Source organism: Seriola dumerili, unplaced genomic scaffold (assembly GCF_002260705.1).
Source record: "Seriola dumerili isolate Sdu_G_001 unplaced genomic scaffold, Sdu_1.0 BDQW01000056.1, whole genome shotgun sequence".
Lineage (NCBI taxonomy): Eukaryota > Metazoa > Chordata > Actinopteri > Carangiformes > Carangidae > Seriola > Seriola dumerili.
In genome coordinates, this window is record NW_019174311.1 from 1,654,579 (window position 1) to 1,669,578 (window position 15,000).

Consider the following 15,000-nt stretch of genomic DNA (forward strand, 5'->3'; position numbering starts at 1 on the left):
GGCTGAAAGTTTCTACTACTCTTCAGGAGCTGAAGATCAGATCATCTGTCCTCCACCTCAGGTCTGAGCTTCTCAAAGGGGCAGTTCAGGTTATTAAATGTGAGGTTCCCATCAAAACAGCACTTTCCTTTGGCACTACATTTTTTCAACTGCTGAATCACCGTACTCCTACACACAAGCACACCTACAGTGTGCACTGAATTATGCCACAGCCACAGGTCAGCTGAGTGAATCAGAAAGACCTACACTGTACTTTGTTTTGACAGGAAGATAAATAGGTGAAAATATTCTACATGAAGCTACATTTAAGCAGATATTGGATTGTTTCGGTGGGCGTCTTTTAAAAATGTCTAATACATGTTTTTCTGCTGGCCCCGCCTACAGCAGCTGATCACTGATAGTGTTCCTGCTGCATCTCCTCACTGAATCTACTGCAGGTAACACACCGATTATACATGACTACCTCACACAACCCCACGTCAAATACCTACAACTATCTGAAAACTTGATGATGATCTGATCTGTGTGTGCAGCCTCAGGGTCACATGCTCACAGCACTGTGTGAGTCAGTAGCTACGAACGACCAGGTGGAAGAGGCACACAGCCATCGATGGGCTGCAGTGGTGGTGGCACCAAGGCAACGACTGCTGGTTGTATGCACATGTTTTATGTCACACTAATGTTTTACTCATTTATTCAGCAAACACTCAAGTGTTTCCTGTGAATGTGTCACCAAAGCCTCGTCCAGCTCAGACTGCACTGATTGATTTAATGATGTTAGCCTCAGCAGCTCTGGACATTTTAATATTTAAAGCTCTTTGTTTTAAAGGTCTGCTCCTTTCCACCTCTCAGTCCTCATGTATCACGCCTGTGGTAAAGGCTGAGACGGACAGGACCAACAACATTCAGCTGTCTGTATTTAGCTTAGCATCACTGAGCATCAGCTGTTTACAGTCAACTGTGGTCAACTTGTACATTTAAATACCTTACCTTAAATCCAGTGGGTCAGTGTGATTTCAATCAAGTCTGTCTGTGTGTTTTAGTCTGTGTGTAAACTGTTGTAGTCTGTGTGTCTGTTGTAGTCTGTGTGTAAACTGTTGTAGTCTGTGTGTAAACTGTTGCAGTCTGTGTGTAAACTGTTGTAGTCTGTGTGTTAATTGTTGTAGTCTGTGTAAAGGGACAGACAGACGACGTCCTTCCTTTCTTCTTACCTCTTCTACTTCCCGTTCATCAACTCCAGGGTCAAACATAGAGCCCAGGTAGGTGAGGTGGAAGATGGCCAGGAAGCTGAAAACCAGGTTCAGCACCACCACCCAAAACCCCTATAGAGAAAGAGACAAAGAACATCTTTTGAACCCTGATATACTTTCAGTATATCGGATAATAATAAAAGAAAAACGAGAAATAAACTAATACAAACTAAATAATAAAGGATTAGGTGCTGTTTACAAAAGTAGGGCATTCTCCAAAATGCATCTATATGATAAGGATTGTGTCGACCTGGGAGAATTTAATTTTACTACAAAAACTTCGATCAATTCTCTCAATGGAAAAAAAAAAAAAAAAAAAAAAAAAAAAAACTAACCTGTCCTAGACAACCTAACTAAACCTAACTGGCAGCCTATTAGCCACAGTCTGTTGTAGCTGTGGTCCAGCTGTGGGTTGAGGTGTGTGAAGATTCCAGCTGGAATATGATCCTTTCAAACAGCTGATCAGGACACTCTCCAATAAGATCCATGACTCGTGTGTAGATCCTGGAAACTGTGCAACAATGTCTACAACTGTACAGGCAGCATCAATACAACCTGTGTGTTGATGGTGTGATTTTCCTGTTTACAAATTACTCCTCCTCCTTCCATCTATGGCACTGATCAGAGCGGGTAGACGGACCATGAAGCTGCTGAGTAATATCTTTTTAGAAATTCATAATTGTGTAAGGTTTCCAGAACACTGCGACGTGGAGTGACAGCAGCCCTTTATGATTGTTACGACTGTGGTCGTATATTATTTCGTTGTATGTGTTCTCTTTGTATTTTGACAGGTGGCATGATCGTGACGTATGTAAATGTATGTGTGCCGGGACCAGATGGGGATTGGGGCGCAGCTTTCATGGTGGCAGCTGATTGGCTCCTGTCCTAGGCACCAGCATTTAAAGGGCAAGATGGTGTGACTGAGCAGCTAGAGGGGAAAGCCAGTTCTTTCACCCATCCCAACCTGCCACACATTACCACCGCCCTACGTCGTTGTGCATTGTTATTTGAGAGAGCTAGTAGGGTTGGAATGCCTTTTTAGTTCTGAACACCTTTTCTCCTGTTTTTGTTAGACAGGGAGCTTTGTTGATGTATTTTGGTTTTGGGTTATCTTTAGGCAAGTTACGTTTTGTTTTCAGGTAGACTTCTTTTGTTTTTTGGGCTGTGTCCACCCCGAAGTTATAATTTGCTCATTGTTGAAAATAAAGACTCCCGTTGATAAATTTAATAATTCTTTTTTGTGGCTACTTGGGACTCGGGGAAGATGTGGTATTCATGTTGTGTCCTGGCCACCCGTAGACGGGACATAACAATGATTCTTTGTGATTTGGTCTCAGTGAGTTTGGAGTCCTCTCCACTACTTCTAACTTCTCCCAGACTTAGGAGCTACTTTTAGCACTAAGTGGCTTTGTGAATTACGCTCAAAAAAAATGAGGAATCCTAAAGTTAGGACTCACACACCCAGAGTTTCTCCTAAGTCTGCAAGTAAGGAACTACTTTTAGCTTTAAGATGTTTTGTGAATATGGGCCATGGGTTTATACTGTCATGTCTTTTTTCTTGTAATGCTAACATTAGTGTTAGCTCCTTTCATGCTTGTTTTTTAACCTTTTTCCTTCTATCTTATAATTTTTTCTGTTTTATGGCTACTGTTTACTGTATTTTATGCTACCGGGTGACCCTTGGTAACCCTGTGTTTAATGTCACAACGCTATGAACTTTGGTAATTCCCTCAAGCAAAGTCTGAAGAAATGTGAAATTGTGCAAAGTGTGAATAAAGGGCTCAAAATGTCTGATAGAGAGACTCGTGTCCTCAATGGTTTGACAGTGGGACAGTCCTGAGACCTCATGGACTGACCGGTAACAAAGTCTGTGAGGGGGGCACTGGGATTGGGCCTTCTGGTAGAACCATGACCTGGAGACTGAGAACCTTTACAGACCTCTCATCACCTGGACCAAGTCTCTATATGAATTTACTGCAGCTAATACAAACATCCTGAAGCTACATGACAGAAGTCAGAATACGGAACACTTACTGTTTTCTGTAACTTTGAATCAATACACACCCACTGAGCACTTCACTACAACACCTGTTCACCGGCTTAATCATGCTACTGTCCAATCAGCTAATCATGTGGCAGCAGCAGATCCAGGTGAGGCGCTTCAGGTAATGTTCACATCAAACATCAGAATGAGGAGAAATGTGACTGTTGGTGTCAGTATATGGACCACACTACAACAGGTACCTGAGCACTGATCCTCCTTCTGAATATGATGCTGGTTATTTTCATAACTGCATTACTAACAGAGACAAAGACTTTCATGGAGGTTACCATCTTAAAACATGTGTGTATGTTCTGCTTAGAACTCCAGATGAAGTTTTACCTTCTTGTGCTTGTGGCTGCAGCCGGAGTTACAGGGTCTTGACAGGACACAGGCGCTGAAGATGGAGGCAAGCCTCTTCCTCAGAACTGGAGAGAAAGAAGAAAACACACAAACACTATCACAGTAGCTCTACAGTACATGTTCATGTGTATGCAGCTCTACACTAAAATACTTTACAAAGTATAAGCAGAATTGTTATTCATACCATGTTCAACATATGTGATGAATCCCAGAGACAGCAGAACAGCCCCGAGGTGAAAACTCAGACCCTGAACAAAACAAGCAGGACATTTAGTTCAAATAGTGACAGATATCTAGAACCACTTTCATTTTGAATGATCCACATCCACAGATGATCTGCCTGCATGCTAAACCTGAACAGACTGGAGTTTATCATCATCATCAGACCAAGAGAAAGTTCCAACAAAAAAAACAACTGTCTGTGATGTGCTTTCAGAAAGCTGTTATAAAAAGTCAGTGCTCATCTCGTCAATAAAAATATTTGTCAACTGAAGCTGAAAAGATGTCAACTATGAGGAAATGTGACGTTTTCCATCAACAAATAACAGTGATGATGTCAAAGATTGACCAATGGACATATTCAACAACCTGCATGAATTTCGGGAACCACACTCTGTAGCTGCTGAGCAGTAAAACTGTAGAGCTCCAGGTTGATGCAGCTGTTTGATCGGTTTCATTTCTTGTTAAGAAGAAGTATCTGACACTCAGTAACATTTGTGTTATCTGACGTAGGGCAGTTAGCCAGAATACTACTAACGCAACATTTGCAACCTCTTAGCTACCTCTTAGCCACCTCATCTTGCTCATGTCGATTAATTCAGTTCATACCTTCTCCAAGTTCATGAACTGTCCCCTTAAAGAAATACTACCTCTGTTCAGTCACGTGGCTCCACCCAGTCAAACTAACGTTAGTCCACATTCTCTCAAAGTGAAACTGCTGATGTGGACAACAGGAGAGCAAACACTGAGGCTCAGGCTGCATCCACACTAAAACGTTTACTCCTGCTGTCCACACAACTTCAGAGTTTTAGAGCCTCTAAAACAGAGACTTCTGGAAACGCTGCTGGACACATTTTATTTTGAAAACTCCAGGGTTGTGACTTTTGGAAACCATGACACCAGCCTCACCTCCTGATTGGCTCTTATCAGTCACGACTACCGCACAGTGGTGAAGGCAACATGGATAGTGACCAAAGGTAACACCACTAACCACTAATTAGTTTAATCACTTGGACACAATCACTCTAAACAGGAGAGAGGGAGAGAATTGTAATTGTTTAACTCGAGCACCAGCATTTCATCATACTTATTTTAATGTAATTATATTTATTCAAATTTATTCTGTATTTTATACCTTGTACTTGCATTTTATCTTTTACTGTGTGTTGTAAGGTGTCTTATTAATAAAATGTATTATTAATTGTAATCGAAGTAAAAATGAAATAATGGTGACATTGATTTGAAGTCATATCTGTTCCATGGACTAGATTCATCTCCTGAGAATTAGACAGCTGAAGCAAACTATGATCACATGCATTTTTTTTTTTTTTTTTTTTTTTTTTTTTTAAAAAGGTAAGCTAACATAACGTTATCAATTGCTGAGAATGTAACATTAGTTCCTGTCAGTTGGCCATCTTTCCTTTTGCTATCAGAGCGAGTGAGTAAATTCTAGGATGAGATGTTCACTAAAGAAATATTATGATGTTATCCATTGATTTAGCTGCTCCTCTCACGTTAATCAGGTTCTGGATGAGTCCATAGATGAGAGTGACACCTGCAACCACGGGTAACCGTACATGACAACAACCACAACAGCTGTAAACTCAAAATTTGTCAACAGTAAAATTAAACATGTGTGAAGAATGAGACTGAAGAAAACTGGACTGAAACATGTTATTAACCTACTGTTGACTGAAGCTGGAGTAAAACTAACACACATGCAGTGACTGAAATATGACTGAATCCAGACTAAACTGAACCTGGATGAGTTCTGTGGACAGAGGAGTGTGTGGTCTCACTGACATGCAGTATGGCGCTGGCTGTGTACGTCACCAGGATGGCTGGAAAAGTCCCCAGTTTCATGGCATTTTTAAACACATCTGAAGAACATGAAGGACAGAGCACATTATGACAACATATAAACATTACCACAACATGGTACCAGCCAAACACAGTAAAGACCAACAGGGCTGCGACTAATTATTGGCATTATCCAGTTATATGGTGATTATTTTCTCAGTTCAACATTTAGTACAAACAAAAAATTAATTGTGATATCATCACAGCATTTGTTCTGTCTGACCTTAAATATTTGATTTACTGTTATATATGACATAGAAACACTTCACATTCAAGAAGCTGAAACAGCTGATCTTCACCATGGTTTCTATTGGTGGACTGAGCTCAAAATCTCCCACTCAGCAGTTACACACAGAACCGATCGAGTCATTCAGCCCTGACACCTAGAAGGTTGTAGGTTGTATCAAAACACAATAGGACATATTAGCAACAGCCAGTTGTTTTAGAGATAGTATTGGATGGACCAGTGAAGTCAGATGGTCTGTGGACTGTGTCTCAGACTCACAGGTTTTGAGCCATCGGGACATGGGGATGTTCCAGGACGTGACCACCAGCACCATGGAGCGAGGCATCTCCACACTGAGAGGCTTCACCACACTCAGGTCCCTGCACAGAACACACACACAGATCAGACTCTGTCTTTATGTTTGATAGGGACAGTCTAGGACACAGGACTGAGGACGTCCTCTCTCTACACTCAACACACATCAGGCTGCTCTCTGCAGCAGGTGGATTATTGGACTATAGATGACTGCTTTCTGATGATTAGTTAACTCCACTGTGTGGAGTCTATAACTCCTGAACCTGGACTCATTTTTATTCTTTCATTCATTTTCTGTTCCTTTAAGATCAATGCTTTCCAGTTCTGCACAGTTTCATCTGTTTTTTTTTTTTTAATCCAGGAAAAGAAGAATCAACTGAAGCAGAAAACTAAATATGTAATTTGCCAAGAGTGAAACATGTTGGGTACATGTGTTATTATAATCATTGGTGTATTATAACACAGGTGCAGTCCAGACTGAACATACCATCTGATGTGTTCCTTCTCTTCAGTGAAGCCGGCTCCAGCCAGCATGCTGGTGCCTTCACTGAGGTGACCCACAAAGTAGTTACTGAAGTGGAACGACACTGCATTCTCATAGGCACGCAGCCATCTGTTCAACACACCACACAAACACACACCCATTATCTTCAATCAGCTCCAGCTGAACAGAGACAATCTCTAAACTAAGTGCTCTTCTGCTTCACATTACTGACAGGCACCCAAGTAATCTGATTACTCTCACTTTCTGCATTAACATAATAAGTCCACATGGAGAGGAACTTTAGTCACATGACAACAGCCCATATACAGTCATGTTACTACTGAGATGAGGGACCATACCAGTGGCTTCATATGTTCAAGATAAATACCTCTGCTGCTGTCAGTCATGTCAGAGTGTGGCGCTGGACTTTAGCTTTGGTTTCAGACCATGAAACAATCCAGTTGTATTGGATGAGTAACACATGTCCCACCTATGACGACTCCACATTTCACAACAGCAGCTTCAACATGTCCCATTCATTCATGCTGCTGTCATATGGTTCACCTTCACCAGCAGCTGCAGAGGCTTGTGTTCTGGTTGATGTGATGATGTCATTGTCTCCTTGTCTTTTCTCTGTTCACCTCAGCATCAATTCCTCCTCAGACGTTCTGTGGTCTGATCCTCTACTCACCCACTAGCCCTGTTCATTACAACTAAGAGTCGAGTTCAGATTGTTTGATCGTCATGTCTGATCATTACCTTGATTTCCTGTTGACTTTCATAGCTTATTAATGCAGCTGAAAGTTGAGATGAAACACTGAGCAGTATGAGTGTTGTTTGTTTGCTTTTTACTGTGTGTAAGATGCTTCTGCAATCAAACCTGGAATTCAACTAGCTCTGCTGAAAAACTAAGAGTAAATCACTTTTTCTCCACTAGGACGCTGCCATTTTTGAAGATGCCAGATGTGACATCACCGGTTCTCTGTTTGTCTCTGTGGTTGTTGTTAGATATTCACTACTAGGAGGCGTCAGTGAATATCCCAACTGATATTTATTGGAGAAGAGAGTAAAGGACACAGCAGAAGACGAGGAGGGTTCTTTGTATTGGCCTTGGATGCTCACATGAATAATGCATTCATTCAAACATATATGAGTAGAATTAATATACAAGTCAGCGCTCTCTGTGTTATGGGCTCATTAGGATCACAGTGGAAATAAGTGGACAGATGCAGTTGTGTTTCTGACTCGGTCTATGGGTCAGAACTTTAAAACTCCACTGTACCAACCTCCACTGCGTCACTGGTCTGAGGTATTGTTGTACTAATAAACAAACCGTTCTCATGTCAACTGTGACAAAAACAAAGATGGCGGCACACTAGGTTATAAATACAACGTAAAGGTATGTTAATAAGAGAAAAGGTTTATTTTTTATCAAGTTGTGTTTTTTGTGGTAAATAATTCATTGATGCTTTAACAGCTGTTTATTTCTCCATTTCATCTCTGTAATGGTGCAGCTCTGTCATCTGCAACAGGAACAATTCACTGTACAAAACCACTGGTATGCTCCACACTGAGGTCACAACATGATACCTGAACCATCTCCATGACAACAAAAACTATGAGATGAGCTGAGAATGTTTTGTCAAAGTACCAGATATTGGATCACTGTAGCATCGTACCACTAACGAAGAATGAACACAGCACTGATGGGAGCAGATCTCCTGTTCAGCTGTCATTGTAAACACACCGCAACAGACTGTAGGAGGAAGCTGTCACTTCTAACTGAAAACAAGCCTTACCTTTTTCAAATGTGTCTTGGAAGCAGGGGAAGAAAGACAGACAGTCTGTTCTCAAACCAGTGAAAGGTGTTGTACTGGCAAAACTTCTTAAGTTCCAGGAAGCAAATTGAAATGAAAAATTGTCTTACTTGTCTGTGACTGTGTTTCCATAGATGGGGATGAACAGAGGGAAGAGGTAAGGGGCGATGCAGGTGGAGACCAGCAGACAGAGCTGACTCTTCAGGAGGCTGATGGAGGAACTCCACAGCCACATCCAGCTCTGAGAAACAAACCACCTCATTACCACCACAGCACTACACAGGAAGACACAGGGAACCACAAATATCATGTACTCACCAGTTCTCTGCCTTCAATGGCGTTCTTATAACTGGAGAAGCTGATCCAAGGACCAAACACAACAGTGCCCACAAAGAGAACATAGCCCAGGAACTCAGCTGGGGAGGGCAGGCCTGCCACTGCTGCTCTGTCCAGGTCAAAGGCCAGAGAGATGGCCTTCATTGCCACCACCATCTGAGAGCCTGACACACACACACACACACACACACACACACACACACACACACACACACACACACACACACACACACACACACACACACACACACGTATGAAAAAGCAGACTCTACCCATGACACGAGTCTCCATGTGTAGATGTGTATTCAGTTTAATAAAAAATGCACATGTCCCAGATATAAAGTAGCAGCTGTGGAAAACTGCAAAACTGTAGAACACTTCAGAATCAGGGAGAGTAACTAAGAAAGAAAAACTTCCATAGCAGTACAAACAATATGATGGAATATTTACCTCTTATTTTATGCCAGGTCACCATGTCAATTAAATGCAACTCTCTAAAATGAAAAGGTAGAAAAATAATATTACAACTTAAAACCAGAAACTACAAGGTTTCAAATAAGTGATTCAACAAGCAATGTCAATGTGCAACGCCAGCACAAAGAATATCAGGCAGTATGTTGGTCATGATCTCTGTGACTGTCATTGTGATGAAAGACTCAAAACTGTTTGATGCCAACAAACAGTTCCTGATTTAAATCAGGAAATGAACCAAACAAGATGTGACATCACTGATCTGATGTGGACAGTAAATAAATACTGAACCGATTAGGAACTCTGAGTAACTATGAGAGTGTATGTATGCATGTATGTATGTATATTTTTATTTTATTTTTAGAATACTGACTTTAATCTCAGAATTCTGAGTTTAAAATCAGAATTCTAGAAAAAAAAAAAGAAAGAAATTGTTTCACATGTGGCCCTAATCCTGTTCTGTAGTTTTCTGACATATCCACTGCCAGGAAACACCAACACAGCTGCTAAACCAGGTCTCATTCACTATGAATAGCAGTGGTCACTGTCCCAGATTTTTGAATCCACATGTGAAGGCATCAATGGAGCACAGAGTGTGGGAATTGCCTGTATTTGAATATTTGCATACTGCTACAATAGGCATTTGGTTTTGACTGTTTTCTGTTGAAAGCTGCAGTTTCCAGGACACTAAGGGCCTGATTTACTAAAGCTTTGCGTGCGTAAAAACGTGCGCAAACGCGACAGCACGCGCAAAACACATGTTGATGCTGATCTACCAACCGGGCGCACCGAGGGTTGCGTCTCTCAGTCGGGCAAAATAACACACGCTATCCATTTTGCGCTTCTGCCTTCATGAATATGCAATATAGGCGTGCCTGCCAGAACGCGCAAAATATTGGGAGGAGTAGATGCAAATAGAATCATTTTGCGCACGCAATGAGATTTACCAAACCTCAAACTAATTGCGCTGATTATTTTTGCGTCTATATTTAGCACGTTTGAAAGTCAAGTCTTAGGCTACCTGGCACAGCCGTGCGCACAGATGGCTGCGGTCATTGTTGCAAGGAGGCGGCGTAGGCACGACAGGCAACGGAGAGAACGCATCTTTTCTGTTCGTGTCACTCTTTTTGGAATGGCAGAAGAAAAAATAATCGAGACATATCGGTTATCCGGTGATGCCATTTTGGAGCTTCTCCGTGAAGTAGGAGCTGATATGGATCCAGTCACAAGGAGGACTCATGCAGTGCCTGCTATGAAACTCAGAAATGTGCTTGTTTGCCTCTTGTACCAGCACCTCCAATTCCGTGGCTTCAAATTTGCTTTTGCGCTTCCGTTGGATCTGCTCGTTTGCATTCGCCATGGTGAACACCCTTAACTCGCGCAAAATCTTCATTTAAATAGGGTGGGCTCAATCACTTTTGCACCTGTAGTCAATTGCACTGTTAATGTAAGTAAATCACACGCAAACCCCAAACAGGCAGCACGCGCAATCTATCCGTGTGCGCACGCAATTTAGCGCTCTTTATTTGGGATCTTAGTAAATCAGGCCCTATGTGTTTTTGCAGTGATATCTCACCCAACAAGGAGGTAGACGAGGATAACAGCCGAAAGGAAGATGCCTCTGGTACTGGAGTGTTGAGTGAGCAGCAGAACGAAGTAACAGAGAGCACTGAACAACAGCACCCACAGCATCTGCAACTCAAAGAACAGGAAGAGGCTGTACATCCCAGCCAACACTGACACTACATGCTTCAGGGTGGACACACCTCCTGAGGAACACAAGCAGGACAAAACTTTGATTTATAGTCACAAGTCCAGCAGCATCCAGCAGCATCCAACAGCATCCAAACATTAATATGGTTGGACTTGGGTTGATTATAGACAAATTTTAATAAATGTATCTAAATACATTTCATTGTCACTTTGAGTGACAAGACAGAAAAGCATCAGAATACAGTGGTGTTGAAAATAAGGAACATTACAAGTGTCAGTAAAGACAGCATCCACATTTTCTTCCAACTACGTCAACATCAAAGACAGTGCAGACAAGTCTTCTTTTGAAGGCTCCTACTTGTTGACATGCAGGTACTGTAGTCCAGCTCACCCAGTCTAAAGCAGAGTCTGCAGATCAGGCAGAGCAGCAGTAGAGTCCAGACCTGCTGGAGACCCTGCTGGACCGTGATGAGACCACAGTTCTCAGCCAGCTGTTGCCAAACCTCCAGTCTGCTGGATATGTCCATCCTGCTGTTGCACCCGCACAAACACAGGGAGTCTTCTGAAGTGTACGACACCTTTCATCAACATATGACAATCAAACAAAGTCAGATTCATTATTTTACATGTGAAGGTCCATCTGGTCAAAACCTACACACCACTGAGCAGAGTGTGCAGAGCATCATGGAAACACTGGATTTACAGAACATTAGCTTCAATGTGATAGTTAAGTTGTTGTGTATTGTTCCAGTTACTTTAGATAAAACTAAGTATTATTATGATTATTGATCAACTGGATGATTATGTCCTCGTGTTACTGAAAAAAGGAAAAATATCAATCACAATTCAAATCATCCAAAGAGCAACGTCTCTGGCCTCTACACACTCACCTGACTACAGCAGCACACTCACCTATTGACATATAATATCAACTAACTAACGTTAGTCAGGTAGGAAACTTTAAGCTAACTTTAACTTTCCGGACTTTGTAAACTCTGAAACATGGACTAAATTAACCAGTTTAACCTCAGATGCTGTCAGAGATGCCGCTTGCTAACTTTACCGTCAACTTACTTAAACTAGTCTTGTTGGGCGGACGTTAGCCCTGTAAAATAATCACAGATGTGGCGGAGCCTGTCGGTCCTGGTTCAGCTGCTGTCTGAACCGAACCGAACCGAACCGAACTGCACCGAACCAAGTCGTGTAGTTAGTTAGCTCAGGAGCTAAACTGGTCTGTGGATCAGCAGGCGGCAGGTCCAGAACTGATAAAAACCTCTGTGACTGTAAACTTAACGATGAACCGCGAAACAGCTACAGCTACAGCTACAGCTTCTTCTTCTTTTTCTTCTTCTTCTGCTGCTGCTTCTTCTTCTTCTTTTTCTTCTTCTTCTTTTTCTTTTTCTTCTTCTTTGTCTGTCCCTTTCTTCTTCTCTTCTTCTCCCCCCCTGCTCTTGTTTCTGTGGCGGAGGAAAAACCAGTTTAACTGCGAATTACCGCCCTCTGCTGGACACAAATGTGTAATAACACCAGAGGCTGACTGACGTCCGTCCCATTAGGAAACCCGAGACTGGATTAACGGGATTAACTGGGCAAAACGGGGATTGCACCCTAAATGCCCCATGTTTCCCATGTATCCTCCATTTTGTTTCTGTCTACATCATTTCATCAGTCTCTAACTTGCTAGAAATTTTCACCACTTGAAGAACAAGGCCCGAAAATATTAAGTTTACTATCATTGAAAAATGTAGGCTACTGTACTGTATTGTTTGTGAAATGTTGTTTTGTATTGCTCAGTGCTGCTCAGTGTGTCCACTGCACTACAACATGCTGCCATGTTACGCAACATTATGTTAAGTGGTAGGATGTGATGTAATTAGATTGTGCTGCCAATATGAATACTGATGTGCATCATATGTTCTACAACTAGACAGTTATGGTTCAATAGTATGATTAAAATGGTTTAGTTGGGATGTGAAAATCAGGGCTTCATTTCAGGTAAATCTCCCAACAGTAATTAAAGATATTGAAAAAGGCCAGTCATGTTTCTGGAATAGAAACAAGATATTTACATATATTGAAAATGCAAACAAACTTCAAGTTCCTATTGCAAACTGTTAGTAGGGGGCTTGTTGAACATCCAAGTTCCAGATGTTACTCATGTAAATTACTTTGTGGTCATTTTATTTATTGGGCCATGTGAGCGTAATATAACTGAACTAAAACAATAAAGTACATGCCTGGATTTTGACTCACAGACTATCTGCAATACAGGGCCCCAAAGTCAGGTAACAACACAGAACCCACCTTAGATACTGGTTACTGAACATCAGTGGTTCAAATTTGCAACATTACTGACACATTTTCACTGGTTGAGGAAGTAATCACATCCTTCACTGAAGTAAGAGCAACACTCAACTACAAGTAAAATGGTTGCATTTAAAATATGACCCAAGTAAAAGTACAAAGTCCACATTATGCAGGTTGTCCCACTTCAGAGTGTATGGTATATACAGTAGTATATTGTATTATTGTATGTTAACAGCATTTTAATGTCATAGCTGGTCCAGGTGGAGCTCATTTGAACTATTTCATATACATACTCTTATATAAACATACAATTAATCGTCATTTATAGTCATATTATAAAACATATTTTAGGAGGAGATCTATATATAAAATATTAATCTGCAAAGTATCAATGGTTGTCATATAAAACTGGCAGCACAATATTTACCTCTAAAATGAAGTGTGTAGTCTATAAAATATTGTTGAATGGAAGTAATTTATTGAAATTTGCCACTCCAAAAAACAGTTAACAAGCAGTGAATCTGAGGCTTTGCAAAATTGCTGACTGAATAACCAAAATTTCAACATTTTCTATGCTTCAGTGATTTCTTAAAATTAAATACCAGTCAGTGGTCTTATATTAGAATAATTTGACATCTTGTGTTCAAACAAAATAATGAAACAATTGTACGTTTCCACTTATTCTTCTTCCATTGCAACTTTGAAATGTGGATGTCGTTCCGAAATTAGTGTTCTCTGTTGTTTGAACCAAAATGTGGAACAGAACATGAGCTTTACTGGCATTCTTCTTTAATTCAGAGTATAACCTATAGCAGAAATCACAGTCATAGAATCATATAGGGGAGAGCAGGTGTGGTTGTAACACTTGTTGCTTCACCACCAGTAACTCACAGAATTTTTGAGCTACAGTTTTCCAACCTTTATACAAAGTATCCACATTTGTTTTCTAGAAATGGCACCAATTCAAACTTCTGCAAGACTATCACAGATGTTGAAAGTTAATGTCAAATACATGGTGTTTCTTTGTCACAATCCACCCGACCACAGGGGTAGGTAACACTTTCTGGGGTAAGTAGTAACAGTTAGTCAAACAGAGGCCACACCATGCAATGTGCTTCAAAAAGAAGTTCATTGAAATAAAAAAAACAATCCAAAACAATTTCTCTGTGAACCAGTCAAGCCCCGCCATCTGATCCTTGGCCCATATCAAGCTGAGTTCCCTAATATTAGAAAACTGTCACTTATATCAGAGTCATATCTGACCAGCAGGATCTATACTCTGGCTCCAGTAATAAAGTGATGTTGTTATGTGATGACATGTGATGTGACATCATCATGAAACAAAGGGATGTGTTTGTGTAGTAGTTGTACTGCTCGCACTGCAGCTGTTACCATGATTACAACTACCAGTCATATGGCCTTTATTTCTACTGCAGCTATAACAGAGCTACTCACAAAGCTACTGAACTGTTACCACGGAAACGTGGTGTTGTGTAGTTATGTAATAGTAGATGGATGAATGATGGGTGATTGGATGAATGGATAAATGGATGGATGGATGGATGGATGGATGATGGCTGGATGATGGATAGATGGAT

The 15,000-nt window shown here is 41.1% G+C and overlaps 1 protein-coding gene across 3 annotated transcripts in view; it reads right to left on the bottom strand.

Moving 5' to 3' along the window:
* LOC111219005 (protein-serine O-palmitoleoyltransferase porcupine-like) overlaps nt 1–12,451 on the bottom strand; it is a 13,443-nt gene extending 992 nt beyond the window's left edge. The window contains exons 1-12 of one of the 3 annotated variants that reach the window (XM_022741542.1): nt 12,170–12,451; nt 11,487–11,673; nt 10,959–11,151; nt 9,362–9,405; nt 8,894–9,075; nt 8,686–8,816; nt 6,762–6,887; nt 6,239–6,339; nt 5,677–5,753; nt 3,839–3,902; nt 3,634–3,719; nt 1,212–1,322 (exon numbers count right to left, since the gene is read on the bottom strand). In XM_022741542.1, coding sequence (XP_022597263.1) covers nt 1,212–1,322; nt 3,634–3,719; nt 3,839–3,902; nt 5,677–5,753; nt 6,239–6,339; nt 6,762–6,887; nt 8,686–8,816; nt 8,894–9,075; nt 9,362–9,405; nt 10,959–11,151; nt 11,487–11,622 — 1,251 coding nt within the window. In that variant the 5' untranslated portion in view covers nt 11,623–11,673; nt 12,170–12,451. Of the gene's footprint in view, nt 1–1,211; nt 1,323–3,633; nt 3,720–3,838; nt 3,903–5,676; nt 5,754–6,238; nt 6,340–6,761; nt 6,888–8,685; nt 8,817–8,893; nt 9,076–9,361; nt 9,406–10,958; nt 11,152–11,453; nt 11,681–12,169 lie in introns of all 3 variants that reach the window. The other 2 variants (XM_022741539.1, XM_022741541.1) reach the window with 2 other exon arrangements.
* Between the last annotated feature and the right edge of the window lie 2,549 nt (nt 12,452–15,000).